Source organism: Athalia rosae, chromosome 1, assembly GCF_917208135.1.
Source record: "Athalia rosae chromosome 1, iyAthRosa1.1, whole genome shotgun sequence".
Taxonomy (NCBI): domain Eukaryota; kingdom Metazoa; phylum Arthropoda; class Insecta; order Hymenoptera; family Athaliidae; genus Athalia; species Athalia rosae.
The window spans coordinates 18287220-18307226 of NC_064026.1; the positions used below are offsets into that span (position 1 = coordinate 18287220).

Consider the following 20007-nt stretch of genomic DNA (forward strand, 5'->3'; position numbering starts at 1 on the left):
ATGATTATGAAAAAAATGTTTTGTACGAATGCTGCTTAGCTTTTCTTGTAGATTACGAATCTGCAATACAAAATATGGATTCCCGCTCGGAAAACCAAGTGACCCTCAAAACCCCCATACAATCCAGCTAAATTTCAATATCTATGGTATTATTGAATTTTCCTTCTATGATTCTGCAATTTTTGTTTCAAAAATTTTCCAAAATAATCCTCAGTTTTTGAGAAAACACCTTGTAACACTTCGAAAAATATATCCTGTATATATGGAGGGTACAATCCACTATGCCGTGCATTCGTGCATTTTTGGATTTTGTGTTCTGCTTGTTGAGACATTACTGCAATAATTTATCACGGGTAAAACAGCCATGTATAACTGTATCTAATATATCATGTTAAAAATTTATGGATACCGTGTATAACATGGCTAATGTCGCTTGGTCACATATCTGTCGGTCAAGTCGAACAGTTTCATAAAATTATCATATCGACTTGTTGAGCAAATCATGGGGTTTTAGGTAATTCTGTGAGTAAAACAGCGTCCTGAAGCGAAATCCTCAAAAAAGATATTTTCGCCGAGCGCGCCGACTACATTCATGTCGCGACACTACAATTTGCCAGCATCTTGTCCGATCTAGTTCAATATATCTATGGTATAAGCATGTCATGTGAGCGGAGTACTGCGTCCCAAAGTAATTGCTGTACATGATAAGCATTAGAATGATTGATCTATTTGACGTAGCAGTGATTGCAATGAATGGTAATAAATGGGTATTCGAAACAAAAGACACCATCAATGTTATTTTCAGTTCTGGCGTTGCATTGAAATTGCTGTATTGTAGTCATCTGAAGGTCGAGGACGGTTGGAGCGGTATCCAAATGTCAAAGGAAAATCGAAGCGGGTTTCCATATAGCGACGGGACAAAATAACGTACCGTTGACAGGCCAACTTTAATGTTATAATGATTGGCAATCAGAAATCGAAATCGTCGTTCGAATAAATGTCAGGCTAATCAAATAAACGTATCGAAACGAAATACAAGGGCAAATAATGCTCTATATCCTCCCCGAACACCGTCCATAGTCAAAAGTCAGGATTAAGACTGACTATCGTTGTTTACAAAACAAAGATCTTCAGTCAATAACCGATTATAATTCGGGGGTAAGTTCAGTAGGCGGATATAAATAAAACGAGCATCGTCCGGCAATGTCGACATTATTGACGAGGAGGATCATATGTCAGACGTTTATCTTATTCTTGCAGCGCCAAATGTGAAAATCAAACATTGTCCATAAGTACAACAAAATCTTTAACGCATCAAATTAATAATACCGGCACAATTACGATTGAACTCGTTGAATAATCGGTAATTGTAATCAGCAGAGATCGCGGAGATGAAAATGATTTCAATTCAAGATTTATGGCTGTACGAACTGCATCCCAATCATATCCAGGTCACCTGTGTAGCAATCATTTCTGAGCCAACTACAATCTATGCCCTTCGTCATACCAAGTATACTAATTCATGAAGTTTAACATTACCTTTTCTCATTTAAGCATACCGATATTGAAGGACGTATCAGTTTCAATTCCAATACCACAAACCAAAAGTTCCTGCTTTCTCAAACAAATAAACTGAAGTTGAAGTGAATCAAATGTATGAAGTTAAAAAATCTCTACGTTACCCTTTGGTATAATCTGTAGCCAGACTGAAACCTGGTCATCTGCTTCGCAGTTGTTTATAAGTCAACCATAATTGTTTTCTTTTAGTTCATACTCACTGTACTAATTCATTATGACTAACGCTCTCCTCTCACCCACAATCATACGGATTATGAAAGAAGTATCATCTTCTGTTTTGTTATTACAAATCAAGCTAACTGAAGCGGCTCAATTGGACGCTCACTACCATCTTACCCAAAAGGAACTGATCTCTCCCTTGGTATGTTGTCAAACGTTTATAAGATGCAGCTTGGAATCCAAGATCCATTTCGTCAAACAAATGATCCAAGGATACTGCGCCTGGTGACTTGTAATATAATTGCACAAATACACCTAGTGAACCGAAAAACCGTGTAAGCCAATTCGCAAAATAGCAGCTATCAAGCCTTTATTCAAATTGGACACATGATCTGATGTATATAAACTCAACCTATAGAGTAACTAATCGTTAGAATAGAAACTCATAGTACTTCACGGAATCTTTTGATAATTGCCCAACTCAGATGTGGTAGTAGCTGAATGTTTCCTCACCCCATGATCATCCTACCACAATAGGATACTAAAGAAACCGTAATCAATACTGCAATATTCTTTGAGAACATAAAAAAAGTTATCAAAATTCCACAAAAGGCACCTACGGTGCAAAAAAGTTCGCCAAGTACATCAAATGTTCAACAGTAACTACCATCAAAATATATCTAATGATTAATTAGAAGAATTCATGAATAATGGGAAAAAAACAATCCAAATCAATTGCTGTGCCAAGTACATGGAACTTTGCTACACGAATAAAAATTCTCGAGAAGATTGGAATAGAAATAAAACAACCCTAATAATTAATTGAAAGATGACGAAATTGGAAAGCAATTGATGAAAAATAATTCAATGAATCAAAAAACAATAAAGATTGAAAAAATAAATTTAATTAAAAAAAAAAATAAAAAAAAATTGGAGGTAGTAGGACTTGGCGGGCTATTTCGGAGAAAAAATTCAGAATTCTTGCAGGACAATATAACATTATATAGGCAACTCACTGTTAACATATAGTGTAATGAGTATTTGTTACAGTATCGGTAAGTATGAGGTTTTTCTTAATTTCGAACTTATTCTAATTATAGTATGTTTTTTCCTTTAGAATGATTGTTCCCGCGATTCAGTGGTTCTTCTCCTAGATTATTCGTATTTGTTTCTAGGATATTTGTAGAAATCTAAGCTTTATTGTTCTACGATGGGTTTGGAGGTACCGTTTAGTGGATACGGTGACCCTTTCGTTTAAGGGTTGTGCCTACTGGACATTGTTAGGTTACCTATTTGTGATTCGTCGATCGTTGCTTGGGGTGTGTCTTACAATTAGATTTTCTGAAATGATATATAAATCGTGTTTCCTAAGAAATTTTTCTTGATTCTGAGTTCTGTGTCGTCCAGTCTTGGGAAAACTTGCTGATATAAATCTTTGGAGATTTTCGTGAAGTTTTGAAGAGTGAGGAAAAAAAAAAAATGTTTTCGTCTGAGGTGGTAATTTTTCCTTGATAGTAGAGAGTGTTAGTGATTCGTGTTATAATATTTTCATTTTATTTGTAGATTCTATTGCTGGCAGTAATAATCGGGCGTCTAGCCAAAGGAGGTTCTTTAAGAGAGGTAAGTTAAAAGTTTTTATTTGAGTTTTCTAAAGTCTAATTTTAATATCATGTTCTTCTAATTTTTGATTTAGAAAAAATATCTTTGCGTGGAACGAATTGTGCGGGTGCGGCGAGAAAGGGCGGCCTTTCGGCGAAGTAAGTCCGTCGGGTTCGAAGACGGTTTGGAGGCGTCGTCTATATCTCAACCGGGCGACGACTTTGATGATTTAGGCATTCGCTGGATATTGGCCGGAAGGTGAGACGAAGATCACCCCATCCGGGACTGGTCCTCGGACGCCTGGCAGCATCCCCGGGGTTTGATCGGCTGGTATGAAGATACCGAATAACCCACCGTCTAACTCGTGATTTTAGATTAGTTTAAAGTTTAAGTTTTATTTCAAATTTGAGAAAAAAAATTTCATGAGTTAGAATTATAAATTATTTTGGGTTTTTTTTTATTTTTATATTTTTTTTTGATATTAACAGTGATAGAAATAAGAGATTTTCTTTAGAGTTAAGTTAGTGATGATAATAAAAATTTTTTTTACAAATCTTTGTGTAATTCCTTGTGTTATTCTTTGTGTTATGCCGGAGTTTAGTAGATTGGTTCTTACATGAAATTCCTCTGAGTGCTAGAAGGCACGGATATTATTGTATTCTTAAAAAGCGGGTTAATGTTACTGTCTGTTTGTTCTACGGTCTCTTGGTTATTTGAATTTTGTGTCGTTGGTAGGGTTATCTGATTTTCTGTAAGCGTAACCGCTTGTTGTCTAGGGTTAGGTCTTGGAGGTTATTCGATTACTATGCTTGCTAGATCTTCATTTGTCGCGTTGTTTTCTATGGGTATGAGTTCTAGCCCTGTTTCCTCTCTATTTCGAGTTCGGTAATGCTTTTTCGTTATTAATAAGTTTGTGAATGTATCCCAGAACGCTATAGCTATCCAGATACTACATCCGTATAAGGCATGAAGTGAGAAAGCGTGAATTATTGAATCTATAATCCATTTAATGAAGCTGATTATTAAGATTGCTCCGAAAACTGGGACTTTCAGAATTCCTACTTCGTAGAATATAGAAAACACCCATCCCCATGCTTCGGCGAGGGCGCTTTTGAGAAGGTTCTGGTCCATAAGGCTGTTGACTCTGATACCCTGATTGTATGTCGTTATTCCTGTCGCTTCTCTAGCTATTGTGTGTAGGACTGCTGGTCGTCCTACTGGAAACATTAAGTTACTCCTGATTTTGTCTAACAATAAGTCTTCCTGTGAATAAATTCCACCTGTCGCTAGATTTAATGGATTAATATATTTCCAGGTTGTTTCTGATTCTGCGGTTAATTCTTCGGGTTGGACGGCTGGTATTAAATTTGGGGTTCTTTGATACCAATTGTTGTTGACATCATAGATATTATATCTATGTACGTACATATGTATTATTCTTAATATGCGTACCACATACCACGAACTGGCGTGTTAATTATGTGATGATATGGTCTATCATTTGTAATCAGAAAATTTCTGCAAATATAAATAAAAACACATCTCTCCATCCTCAAACGAATAGAAAAAATTATATCTGGTAGATATTAAAGCAATGAGCGAGAAAAAAACACGTCTCTTAATATATCTTAATGTCTCCAAATATGTCATGTCCCAATGCGTCCTAATATCTCGGAAACGAGAAATAACACATTTCTGGAACTTACCCTATCGCTTTGCCGTATCATGGGGAAGCTTTGGTATTTTTTGCAGATTTTCTAACGGTGTCGATCATCACGAAAATGACTCGTGAATGCCGCCGCGGAGCGTCCACCAAGTAGCGACCATGGAGAGTACTGACAGGCTATTCTCTGTCGCTCGACGCGCGTCATTACGCGCATAGGCGCCGACGAGCTCGAATTTACGCGCGCCGCCAACTTTGATGATTTTTTACTCGAAAACGAAGCCGAACGCATCTCTGAAATTAATTCACAAGCTGTAGTATAGTTCAAAGTATATGTCAGCATTTTTTTTTTTTCATTTTTCGGTGCTATCCGTCAGTGTTTTAAAAATCCTTTAAAAACTCATTGTCAAGTAAACAAATGATAAATAAACTTTTCCGGCACCATTTATTTTTTTTTCCAAATCTATTGCCATATCCGCGTACATTTGAAAAAAAAAATTGAATCCAACATCATTTTTGACGAAGTTATGACTTTTTGAAGAAACCGCCTCTCAATTTTTCGATTGTTTATAATAAATCGAAATTTGCACTAATTCAAAAATCTTCGGGCACAAAAATCTAACTTCCCATGGACAATCGACATGCCAAATTAAAAAAATATCTCAGAGGTGACTGATCCGGTTCACGTGGAATGGCCCATATTCACGTGCTTTGCTTTCCATTGCTGGAGATTGAATGAGCTCGCGTTGACTGATGATAACTAAATCTTCAGTCTTCAATCTTCGATCAACGGAGCTCGAGTGCAAGTCTAGTAAAAACCGCGGCACATTCGGCGGATAATGCAGCATGTTTTTTGTGCTGTCCTAACAGCATACTATCGTTTCTTTGTTACCGATGCGACCGATAATACAGAACTACACGGTTAATGCCGTGCCCCCCGTGCCCCATTGCTTGCTTCAAACATTGAGTAACTATAGTTTGTCTTGAGCAATCTTCAGTCAACGGTACTACGAAGTATAGTTACTCAATGTCATTAAACACAGATGGCTGTCTTTAAAAATCTTCAGTCGACGCCATAGAGGTCGACGCCGTCTATCAATATTATCTTCTCTGTGGGCGCCGCCATCTTTCAACTACTGCAACTGCCTTACGTTCTGGGCCAGAGTAGTCGCAGTCAACTACATCATCAATTTTATGACGTCACTAACTAGCGACAGTAAGCTGCCGCGTGGTTTCGGAACGCGGCTGCCAGTACTTGCAGTACTGAAAGTATATTTCGGAATGCACCCTATGTAATACACTCACGGACATAGGAAATATAGGGATGCAGCACGCTCGGTGAGTGTAGATAGGAATAGAGGTGCGGAAGACGTGGTGGGGGTATGCTTATGTACATTTCCTTATATACAAGAGCTTTGCCACCCCACTAGTAGATGGCGCTGTCGAAAATTGCCCGATTTTACGCACACGCAGAGCGGTCTCGCGTACATGAGATTACCACATGCCAAGGCTCACGGACCGTTGAGTGTAGATAGGAATAGAGGTGCGGAAGACGTGGTGGGGGTATGCTTATGTACTTTTCCTTATATACAAGAGCTTTGCCTCCCCACTAGTAGATGGCGCTGACAAAAAATGCCCGATTTTACGCACACGCAGAGCGGTCTCGCGTACATGAGATTACCACATGCAAAGGCTCACGGACGGCCCGAGCTTTCCCTCCCCACTACTTGGTGCGCTGCAGTCGGTCACTCACACGCATACGGGTCCCTGTAAATGATATGCACGCACACAATCGATTCTCGCTGGCGCGCGGCGTTCCGATTTTGATCTTACGCGTGAATCGAGAACTGGCAATTGTGTAGCTTGCGGGGTTGCGAAAAGCGCATACAGAAAGTAATCGAATTAGCACTAGGTGAATTTTTTTTATTTCCCAATTGTTACTGTCAAAATAAGAACTAAGTAATACAATATTATCTGCATCCTTGATTATATCATTCGAATAAAAAAGTAATTTTCAATTTTTTAGTTCTGTCATTCGAATAAGAAATTCATTTTGAAACTCCTCAATCCTAATTTTTGAGTTAAAAACCCGTTTCTGATTTTTAATATTATGATTCGAATTCAAAATTACATATATCATTTTTCACTGAAAATTTAATTTCCAGTTTTAATTCGAAGTTTTGGAATTAATTAATTTGCAATTCTGGTCTCATAACTCGCAGTTTTCCAAAATTGCCTGATTTTACGCACACGCAGAGCGGTCTCGCGTACATGAGATTACTACCCATGCAAAGGCTCACGGACGGCCCGAGCTTTCCCTCCCCACTACTTGGTGCGCTGCAGTCGGTCACTTACACGCATACGGGTCCCTGTAAATGATATGCACGCACACAATCGATTCTCGCTGGCGCGCGGCGTTCCGCGATTTCAACTCAGAATCAGAATCAGAGCAATCGAGCAACTCACAACGGAAGGCTGGGAACCCGTCATCACCGAATTCGACCAAATTCACAGTATATGTAGGGCTCGGCTAGAACTAGAAGTGAGCCAAGTAAAAAGACGAGACGGCCAAGCTTTTTGCAGATATTATTGTTTAAACATTTTATAGGTAGTAGAAAAGTCTTTTAAGTTGTCATACTGATCTAGTAGCGGTCAGCGCAGCGGCAAGCGTTCGGATTCATACTAAGAGGCTGGTGGGCTTGATTCTGCATGCGTGGAGTTTTTTTTTTTCAATGTTTATCTTATTCACGTTGCAAATAAGATGAAATGATGCCAAATATGTTGTATTCACTCTGTTCCAGGCACAGAATCAATTTTAATGTCTGGCATTTTCGAAAGATTTGATTCTCGCTGGCGCGCGGTGTTCCGATTTTGATCTTACGCGTCAATCGAGAAACTGGCGGGGTTGCGAAAAGCGCATACAGAAAGTAATCGAATTAGCACTAGGTGAATTTTTCTTATTTCATCTTGTAATTCTAACAAATCGAATCAGTAATAAGATTTCAATTTTCAATTCCGTAATCATCAATTGGGAAGTGAAATGAACGGTTCTAATTTCAAGTCCCGCATTGGAAAATAGTTCTTCAATTTCTAATTCCATTTTTTGGAATTGCAAAATATAACATCATTTCTTGCTTCCAACCACCGCGTTATGAGACCAGAGTTGCACACAAATTAATTCAAAAATTTCGAATTAAAACTGGAAATTAAATTTTCAGTGTAAAGTTAAATATGTAATTTTGAATTCGAATTATAATATTAAAAATCAGAAACGGATTTTTAACTCAAGTATTGGGAAATAAATTTCGAGATAAATTTCTTATTCGAATGACAGAACTGAAAAATTTCCAATTAATTTTTTATTCGAATGATATACTTAAGGATGAAAATAATGTTGTATTATTTAGTTCTTATTTTGACAGTAACAATTGGGATTTAGTTTTTCAATCCACATATTAGAGAATAAACATAGTCGGTATTTCTTGTTATTTAATAAATTTGAAATAAACAATAATTTCAAACTTTCTGCTGAAGAATTGAAAATGTCGGAAGAAACAAACACTTATCGGATCCAATCCGATTTTCGGATGAAGACTTTTGTTCAGGTTCTAGAAACTATAATGTCGACAATATTCAGGTGGACGTTGGTCCATGTCGGCGCACATGCAGGTACACAACCGTGACCATAAGTGGAGCATGTAAACATTGCGCGATTTGATTTAGGTTCGCGCAAAATATTCCTAGTCGAATTTACAGCAGCGCCACAGCAGAGGTCGGGGGATCCGGCGCCGCTCGACTCGCATCGGCCGGCCGCGATCTGTCATGATCCACGGCGTGTTAACCTCACGAAACTGACACAGCCATTCAACGATGATTTAACGATGAACGAGACGCGTTAGCAGCCTGAAGCAGTTAGCAGTTAGAAGTTAGCATGCAATTATTATCCTTAATGCGTCTCGTTCATTGTCCTTTACGTACAACACTCATTTCGAATGCATCAATGGCAAGTGTTTACTTTGTCATCGACGGAGATCATCCTATCCTATTTAATTCACCGTGTCATATCTCTGACCAAAATAACAACATCGGTCGTGTCTTCTACGATATTATCGACAGATAGATTTTAATATTTTCGGTAAACACGCTGTGGATCATAACAGATCGTGGCCGGTGGATGCGATCCCCTACCTCTGCTGTGGCGCTGCTGTAAATTCGACTAGTGATATTTTGCGTGAACTTAAATCAAATCGCGCAATGTTTACATCCTCCACTTATGGTCATGGTTTGTGTACGTGTGTGACCAATTTTCATTGTTTGATTTCGGCATCAGACTATCGAGTATAATTTTGCACTTGTAAGAAAAAAAAATTACAGCAATATTCTTAATCAATTATGATGTATAATGTTCGAGCTCTAAAATAATGGGAAGTTTCAGTGTAGTTTTGATTGATTTTTCAACAAATAAATATGGGACTAGAGATTGACAATTTTCTTTGAATCCCATAATTGAGATTCAAAGTTTTGTATTTTTTTTTTTAACAGACGATATGAGATTGAGGAACAAACGAATCCTTATTTCAACGCGGTGGTTGGAAGCAAGAAATTATGTTATATTTTGCAATTCCACAAAATGGAATTAGAAATTGAAGAACTATTTTCCAATGCGGGACTTGAAATTAGAACCGTTCATTTCACTTCCCAATTGATGAATACGGAATTGAAAATTGAAATCTTATTACTGATTCGATTTCTTAGAATTACAAGATGAAATGAAAAAAATTCACCTAGTGCTAATTCGATTACTTTCTGTATGCGCTTCTCGATTGACGCGTAAGATCAAAATCGGGAACGCCGCGCGCCAGCGAGAATCGATTGTGTACGTGCATATCATTCACGCGGGACCCATATGCGTGTAAGGGATCGACTGCAACGCACCAAGTAGTGGGGCGGAAAAACTCGGGCCGTCCGTGAGCCTTTGCATGTGGTAATCTCATGTACGCGAACCGCTCTGCGAGTGCGTAAAATCGGGCTGTGGGGGGTAAAAACACACAATCACATCACACAACACTCTCACACACACTATACTCAATACTAAAATCAAACTAGGCGCTCAACAATCCTACCAATTGGTACTACCTCTCCCCGCACGGGCCAGTGTTAGTGGTACCCCTGAGACTGATTATTATACGAGAGTACAAACCGTACATACCGTCCAACGATTATCAGATATAATTATATCCATTTGTTAAATAATTATCATTATCATTCATTAATAATTGGATAAATAAAGTTAAGTGTTATATTCTATATGGTGTACGTTTAATTGTAGTAGTATTAACTCCTACAAATTGGTGACCCCGAGAAAAGTGCGTACATATACAATATAACCTAAAACACGTCTAGAACATTTGACGGCGCTATCAACTGTCTCACTCGCGCTTCCGCCAAAAAAAAAAAAAAACACAAGCAACATGACGCTGCCGCGCTCACCAGAGAAAAAAAACACTCAAAACAGCCTAACTGAACAAACTGTTCAAAACAATCAGGAATTATTAGATTATGCAGGAATGCCTAAGTTAACAATAGAGACCGACCAGGGGAATCAAACACAAAATGAGCAAGATAGGTCAAAATTACCAATAACCAACAACAACGGAGCAATACCACGCCAACAAACATATGGTGGACCTCCACTAGCTAATCAAACCATGACAGGTAATCACCAACAATACGCACAGCAGTATTACCCGCCTCTTTTCTATCCACCATCAGCATTCGCAAACTACAACCAACCTGTTGTTCTTGTTGACGCAAATGAATTACCTTCATTTTGGCCACAATCTCTAAATCTATGGTTCAAAGCTATCGAAGCAACTTTCAATAGCAAACCTGGCCTAACTGACGACGCAAAATTCAACGCAGTTATAAGACGACTGGATTGCGGACATATGACAGCAGTCGAGCACGTCATAGAGCAACCACCACTCACGAACAAGTACCAAGCCCTGAAGGATGCTCTAACAAACAAGTATGCCGTATCTCAAGATAACCAATTTCGGACACTCATCTCCGACCTACAGCTGACCGGAAAACCATCTGAACTATACGAGCAAATGCGTCGATACGGAAGCAACTTAAACGAATCATTCATCAGGACTCTGTGGATGGACAGACTACCTCAAGACCTTCAAATTGTGCTCGCAGTAACTGAACCAATGGAAATGAAGAGCCTCACCCAGCTGGCTGACAAAATAATGGAGCTGCTAGATAGACGCAGACAGTCTCAAACCCAGTTTGTAAATGCCATCTCCAAAACAAACAATCACAGCAGCTGCGAGGACCAAATCGAAAAGCTGTCCGAACAAATCCAAGCACTCTCAACCAAGATGGACTCAGTTTTCAGCCAAATGAACTCCCATCAATTACGTGGCAGGTCGAATAGCAACGACTCCCGTTCACGATGACCTGGACCAGGTAACAGAAACCAAAAAACGTGCTACTTTCACCAAAAGTTCGGTCCTAAGGCACTAAAATGCAATCCACCGTGCATCTGGTCCGAGCTTTTGACTCAGAAGCAGGGAAACGAGCCCAACCATCAATAGACGCGGCAACTACTGGTGGTTCGTCACCTCCTTGCCGCATGTTCGTCCCCGACCGAACATCTAACACCAAATTTCTCATCGACACCGATGCCGACATATCTGTCATTCCGCCGACCCACCCGGACAAACGCAGAGCAAACAATTATCATCTTTACGCTGCAAACCATCGCACCATCCAAACTTACGGAGAACGAGCATTAAACTTGAACCTCGGATTACGACGTCCAATCAAATGGATTTTCTGTATAGCGGACGTGCCATACCCGATCATCGGAGCGGACTTGATTCATAAATTCGGACTCATCGTCGATCTACGCCAAGGCATTCTTACCGATCCCGACACGGGATTACAAACCTCAGGTACGCTTTCTTATACTCATATCAACTCGATAACTGCAATAATATCAAATTCCAAGTACACAGATATGCTCCCCAGCCAACGCAGTTATATATCTGCAAGATTGCAATGATATAACCTAATATCACAGCATATATAACCTGAGAGTTACAGTTGCATTGCGACTATCAAGTAATTTCGCTGATTTTGCAAGTTTCGATGATGTAATTCACACATTGCATGTTATGTAGCATGTTACATGACAGTGACTTCAATGTTTCAAACTAATGTAACTCACCTTCATGTATTTACCAACATAACGTCAACTTTAGGAGCTATGTTTATGCTATGAGATATTTTAGGTAACTGTTATATGTTTAACTGCACTCTGGGTATATAACATCTATGTTCGTGTTATCACTAACGAATGTCACATGGAACTTGAAGTTATGTCAAAATAAGGTAATTAGTACATTTATTTGATGTAAAATCGGATGTAATCGCAACATTAATGTTATGTGAAAATGAATGTAACAGTGACGATCGAATTGAAATGACGGGCGGTAATATTAACATTGCATGTATAGAATGATAAAGATGGTTTTGCAAGGAACAACAACATAATCAATTGTTAGCATAATATATTTATTAAATGTAAAAAAGATGCGTCATCAATGTAACAGCTTGATATGTAGACACTCTAGGTTATATGTAATTTGAATCGCAGTTCTAAAATTATATCCTTTCACGTTATAATACTTCACATTCTATTGCACATCACTTTTATTTAACATCTATTATTCTCAACATTATGAGTTATCAATTTATTATTCAACATCATAAGGTTCGACATTTCATAATTATGAAGCTTATAGTTTAGGAACAATATCACCTATGACATAATAGGAAAACTATATAACAGCTAGGACTAACTCAGAACAATTTAATAACTTCATTAAAATAGATGAGAGCATATTAATGGAACTATGAAATTAAACCTAATTTTTCAGCCATGTTTTTCTCTTTGGAACTTAGGATAATAGCTATTTATATAATTATATAAAATAAATACTAATAAAAGGGGTATCACAATTAGTTAATGTACATAATTTTGAATTATTATTACACACAAGTCCATTATTGTTAGTAGAAAATGATTTGAAAATTTCGTCAATATTGATGAATACATAAAAAAGGATTTTGATCAACATTTTCCAGAAATGATAGGTGTTTCAGAGAATTTTATTCGAAAGGCTTATTGAACCTAGTGATTTTGATTTTTTGAATAACTATTTTTTTTTAATTTGATGATACCTTTGATGAATTTGCCCAAAATTAAAGTAAACAATGCAATTATGAGTTTATGACATAAATTTAACTTTTAACGTGAATACCTTTCAATCGCTTCGGTTTATCAAAAAATCATAAGAGATATTTTTTGTAGAGCGTTCAATTTTTTACTAAAATATTCATCACGCATAAAAATCCGTTGATTAGTTTGTGAGCTAGAAAATTCTGAAAAAAAATTGTTTTCCTGTGTTATTTAAATGGAAAATAGAAATCTTCGATGCGCGACCTCTGAATATTAAAATTAAGAGCTCTTTTTACAGGCGTCTTTTCTCAGTATTTTAAAGATATTTTAGTACGGGCTTTAAAAAAAAAAAAGTTGATTTTTTTAATCAGCCTAATATATTTTATATTATATAAGTTGGGACATGTTTGAGACTATGGATTTTGCCCATTTTTTTCTTTCCTTGAAATCCGCTGCTTGGCAAAACGGAACCACTCGGCACCATGGCTTTCAAAATCGAGGTCCGTCACCCCTGCGTGCGATGAACATATGATATATATTTCGTGAAATAATAAAAATTCATCGAAAATAACAAAGGCTCTAGCCACTCTGTCATGGCCAACTCGGCACTGCCCAAGTTTTCCATTTGTTTTTTGCAGGCTGGACATACCCTTTAAATTCAAAAATTTGAACTACAGCTATTGGAGGCTGTAAAATCATTGCCATGGTATGGCCAGCCTGCAAGAAACAACTGGAAAACTTGGGCAGTGCCGAGTTGGCTATGACAGAGTGGTTACTTTCAAGATAATCTATGTAATGACGAAATTTGAAATATTTTAATCTTGAACATATCCAATCAACTGAATCATTATCACGTCAATACATAATTATAACGAAACCAATTAAAGCCATGGGATAATTAAATTGATTTATATTTTGTAAGTACATACATAGATATAAAGACCTTATGAAGATATAAATAATAGACCTAATAGATATAAAGGTTTTCTATATCTATGGTACATAATAAAAAGTATTTAAATTTATGTCCAGACATAATAACAATGTATTTTATACCTATACATATTTTGTATCTTTTCCTATTTGTTTAGAATTAATATTATGTAGGGACATAATTGTATGTGAATATCTTCATATAATTCACATAAAAAAAAAATTCTCAAGATGTAGTACTTCAAATAATGATGAAAAAAAAATGTTTGTATCATTTCCAAAATATGATGCTATTAAATAGGAAAATGAGGTGCCAATGATCATCAGGATTACTATTCGAAACGAAGTTCTCTAGTAGTTCGTGTTCTGTATTTTGCAAATTATTCTAGACGTTATCCGCGAATACATTTTGTGTATAGTAGAACCTCGATTATCCGAACCTCTATTATCCGAACCTCAACTTGCTGTTGTTTCTTTTTTGTTTTTTTTTTGCGTATTTTTCATATTTTATTACAAAGAATTTATCTTGTATATATTTGAACGACGCTGCAAAATTTTGAAATTTATAAGTATTATGAAGCACTGCGCGCAATTACAATGTTGCAAACAAAGCGTTTGCACAAACGTGTTCAAGCTTATTGGTTCGCCTGTGAGAGCATCATGTATTCCTATAGTTTTGAGTTTCAAATATTACATGACATACACATTCACATGTTTAATTATTTGTTATTTGGACGTTTGATACTTAGAAAAACATTGAAGCTACATGTTAAATGTTTATATAAATGTTATTAGATTATACCTATATAATATATATATTAGGGTGCTTCAAAAAAAATTTTGAATTTTTTTTTTTGCTCTTACCCTCTCAAATGTTTCTATTGAATATATTATATTAAATAGAAACATTTGAGAGGGTTGGAGCAAAAAAAAAAAATTCAAAATTTTTTTTGAAGCACCCTAATATATATATTATATACATGTGCATATATATATATATAATATATATATTTCATGACATACATACAAATGTTACATATTTCTTGAATATTTCCCAACGCTAAATATTTTGTTATCTAACACTATACTGTTCCATTATCCGAAATTTCGGTTATCCGAACTAGGCCCGGTCCCAATTAGTTCGGATAATCGATCAAGTTCTACTGTATTATGAAAATATATTAACAAAATTGATCGACACATATTGCTCGTATTCAGAGTTGTGAATTTTCCAACCGACAAATACCAAATTTTTTATTGTGAATGAATTTATAATTGTTTTAATTCATTAAAAAATTGAAAATTAAGTCAAATCAATTTCAATCAATAATCACATGTGATTTAGCGACTAGGTTAAATGAAAAAATAATGCATTTCTTGCCATTCTGCTCAACATTATTACGAATGCGTTTCTTTAATTACAAACTGATAAATAGTCAATCGTGAATTATAAAAAAAAAAAACAAAAAAAAAACAAGTACTCACGTTACTGCGATGTTAAAAATTCTTTAAAATAAGCTGCAGCAAAGAAAGATCACCAATATAGGTATATTATATATGAGAAGCAGGGGAAGATGATCGACACGTTCGATATCGGAGACGTCTGTGCGGTGCGTGGTAGACGATGCACTGATGTATGACGCGTCGTGCGTTGGTCCACTTGTCGGTAGAATTAGGGACGCCAGAGGTCAAATAAGAGCACAGTTCTGCTATGACGTACTAGAACCCTAGTGATATCCACGAATGAGACCGGAGTTTTAATATGACGCATGAAATCTGATGCTTGTCATTGGTTACGACTTACGCAGAACATACGCAGCTCAAAGTTACATGTATGTTATATATCTTGAAATATTAGTGTTACTGAACAGCAACGTAACAAATTACTTCTGGGCCTTTCCGCGTGAAGCAAATCAGTCACCTCTCGGATATTTTTTCAATTTAGCGTTAAAAAGTACGTTTTTAATTTAACAAACGAAATAAATTGAATGATTTCATACAGTGATCACTGCTTGAACATGTGGTGTGAAATCATGCATTCAAATCATGCCATTTATTACGTTTTTTCAAGAACTTCGCGTAGAAGATATTCATTTTTGACGTTATTTCGCAATTTTCTACTTGTGAAAAAAAGGACCAAGCATTAAAATGGTTCGAACAATTTTGATAATGTTTATTGCTGTAGTCTTATTTATTTCCGAAAAAAAAATTGAATGCAAAAAGTACAAAACTCCCATGTTATTCAAATGGGAAATGTATCATGATTTGGGCACGGTTTAATAAGAAAATTAAGCGCTTATTTTATGGTTTGATATTTTGTTTTAAGGCGAAAACTGAAAATTCAGGGGGCAAATGCAAAAATGTAACCAACTTGGGAAATAACGGACACCCGACTGTTGATAAATGAATAAAAAATTCGAGGGGATTTTATATATATATTTTAAATATATTTGCGTAGTCAAATTAGGGGATAAAAGGTCAAAAATCTTGTCAATTAATACTCTCGCAGGACCACTCTAAACTGTATACATATGAGCAATTCCACCAATTATCAACGAATGTTTGGGCCCCAAAAAATCGATTTGCCTCAATTTTTTTCCTCGCGCATTCTGTAAACCAAGACTATATAGTGGATTCACCAAGTTTCAGCGCGATAGGACGTACCGTTCACGAGAAATACGATATTTAATTTTTAGGACAAAATTTTTATCAAAAAATGCAAGAGAATAAAGTAAAATAAAAATAAAATAAAAAATTAATAAAATAAAATGAAGTGAATAATCGATCGTAGCTCACGCGTGACCCCGTTGCCGTCCCACTCTGGAAATTTGGGTTTCTTACTGAAAAAATCTCAGCTTTCAGAATAAAAATGCAGAAGAATGATGAAATATTGAGGACAAGGAGAAATCGCTGTTTCTTTTGTCAAAAAACGTGTTTTTGAGGGGGTTTCAGCACAGTTGACAAAAAATGAAAAATGGATTCGGAAAGCTAAGAGTTTTGCACAAAGAAAACGCATTTTTCCGAATTTTTATTGAGACGATAGAGATACGTTAAAAATGCGCTTAAAAATTTTGTCCCAAAAATTGAATATCGTATTCCTCGTGAACGGTACGTTCTATTGCGCTGAAACTTAGTGAATCTACTGATCTTGGTTCACAGAATGCAATAAAAAAAAATTGAGCCGAATCGATTTTTTTGGGCTCAAACATTCGTTGATAATTGGTGGAATTGCCCATATACGGAAAGTAATAAAGTATTTCGTTCAATCAATGTCGATTTTAACGAATAAACTCGCTTCATGGTTTATCAAAAACTGATACATGAGAAATAAATAATATGTAGGGTTTTAACCTTAAAAATGTTCCTCGCGCGGATATTCAAAAAGTACTGATATTTTGTAAAAGTATTGATATTATTACTTCTGAGCTAGCTGCACATCAGGTTATAGAACTGCTGCGTGATTCCAGGATCGCGCTGTTATACATTTGTGAGCCGTAAATTCGATGTAAAGTACGCATTGCCGTGATGATTCAGGCGTTTCGTAACACGTAGATCACAAAGTTATATAACTGCTGCGTGATTCCAGGATCGCGCTGTTATACATTTGTGAGCCGTAAATTCGATGTAAAGTACGCATTGCCGTGATGATTCAGGCGTTTCGTAACACGTAGATCACAAAGTTATATAACTGCTGCGTGATTCCAGGATCGCGCTGTTATACATTTGTGAGCCGTAAATTCGATGTAAAGTACGCATTGCCGTGATGATTCAGGCGTTTCGTAACACGTAGATCACAAAGTTATATAACTGCTGCGTGATTCCAGGATCGCGCTGTTATACATTTGTGAGCCGTAAATTCGATGTAAAGTACGCATTGCCGTGATGATTCAGGCGTTTCGTAACACGTAGATCACAAAGTTATATAACTGCTGCGTGATTCCAGGATCGCGCTGTTATACATTTGTGAGCCGTAAATTCGATGTAAAGTACGCATTGCCGTGATGATTCAGGCGTTTCGTAACACGTAGATCACAAAGTTATATAACTGCTGCGTGATTCCAGGATCGCGCTGTTATACATTTGTGAGCCGTAAATTCGATGTAAAGTACGCATTGCCGTGATGATTCAGGCGTTTCGTAACACGTAGAACACAAAGTTATATGACTGCTGCGTGATTCCAGGATCGCGCTGTTATATGTTTGTGAGCCGTAAATTCGATGTAACGTTCATATTGTTGTTATGTTTTCAATGTTTTATTACCAGTACCTTATATGCTCAAATAATCGTAACATATATAAGTGAATTCACTGTTATGTATTTTTTCATAGTATTATTGATGTATTGGCTAAATTGCTCTTACAGTTCGGCGGTTATATATTTCATTATACCAACATTACGGAACTGCCATGCAATTTCTCGTAGTAACATACGTATAAGTAAATACAATGTAGAGATATTGCAACTAAGTTTTTGTTATGAAATTTTGGTTGTATAGCTTGTGATCACGAGATAATATAACTGCAATAAGCTGTGTTGGCTGGGTCAAGGAATATCCAGAACTACTGGGAACCCCATCAAACCTGACTGCCGCTAAACATTCAGTCAGACATCACATCGAAACAGTCGGACCTCCATGTGCTCAGCGCGTAAGACCATTACGCCCAGAACGTCTCAAACAAGCAAAGGCCGAATTCGAGCTCATGCTGGAACGTGGACACATTAGACCATCCACCAGCGCTTGGGCCAGCCCTCTCCACATGGCACCCAAGAAGAATGGGAATTGGCGTCCATGTGGAGATTTCCGAAAAGTCAACTCACAAACAAAACCCAACCGCGAACCAGTACCTCCTCTGCATGACTTCGCAGCGAACCTAGCTGGAAAAACGATCTTCTCCCAGATCGACGCCAGACACGGTTACTTCAACGTACTCATGGCAGAAGAGGATATCGAAAAAACTGCAGTGATCACACCTTTCGGGTTATTTGAATTTATCGTCATGCCGTACGGGTTGGGTAACGCCGGCGTAACGTTTCAACGCCTCATCAGAGAAGTATTTAAAGGACTGAACTTCGTTTGGGCGTACGTTGACGATTTCCTGATCGCTTCCAACTCGGAAGAACAACACATGGAACATTTACGGATCGTTTTCGACCGCCTCAAGAAATACGGCATATGCATTAACATTGAAAAACCACCACAGTGGACCACGTCAAACGCCCACTAGAACAGCCGTACTCGGGCCCGCACAAAGTCATATCGCGAACTGACGACAGTAGAACCTTCACCATCGAAGTAAACGGCAAACAAATGGTGGTAAACGTCGAAGGACTGAAACCTGCTCACCTGGCAACAGCAGACGTCTTTCGAGACCCCGACACAACTAGTCAAAACGTGCCAAAAGAAAAGTCTTCCAGTCAACAGGCTGTACCAACTACATCGACAACACCCAGCGCAACCGCGCCGGCAGACCAACAGCTCAGCACTAGCTCAAATGCTAACTCAGACTCAACCCAGAACCAGGTTCAACGACTTCAACCAGTCTTCACCACGTTCCCAGAGAGTCTTCGCACATATCCGGCAAGGAAAAAACAAGTACATATTGATCTCAATCAAAACCATATTTTTCAATACAGTCCAGCGCCAACACCACTTGCCGCCTTCGGGGGGGAGTGGTGTGGGGGGTAAACACACACAATCAAATCACACAAACACTCTCACACACACTATACTCAATACTAAAATCAAACTAGGCGCTCAACCGTTGAGTGTAGATAGGATAGAGCTTCCGCACCTCTATCGTTGAGTGTAGATAGGAATAGAGGT

At 37.4% G+C, this 20007-nt stretch overlaps 1 protein-coding gene across 1 annotated transcript; it reads left to right on the forward strand.

The window, feature by feature from the left end:
* Window positions 1-11531: 11531 nt before the first annotated feature.
* Window positions 11532-15030, forward strand: LOC125500076. Its single transcript, XM_048651382.1, has one exon. The coding sequence runs from the start codon at window positions 11532-11534 to the stop codon at window positions 12069-12071; it is 540 nt and encodes a 179-aa protein (XP_048507339.1). The 3' UTR covers window positions 12072-15030.
* The last annotated feature ends 4977 nt before the right edge of the window (window positions 15031-20007 follow it).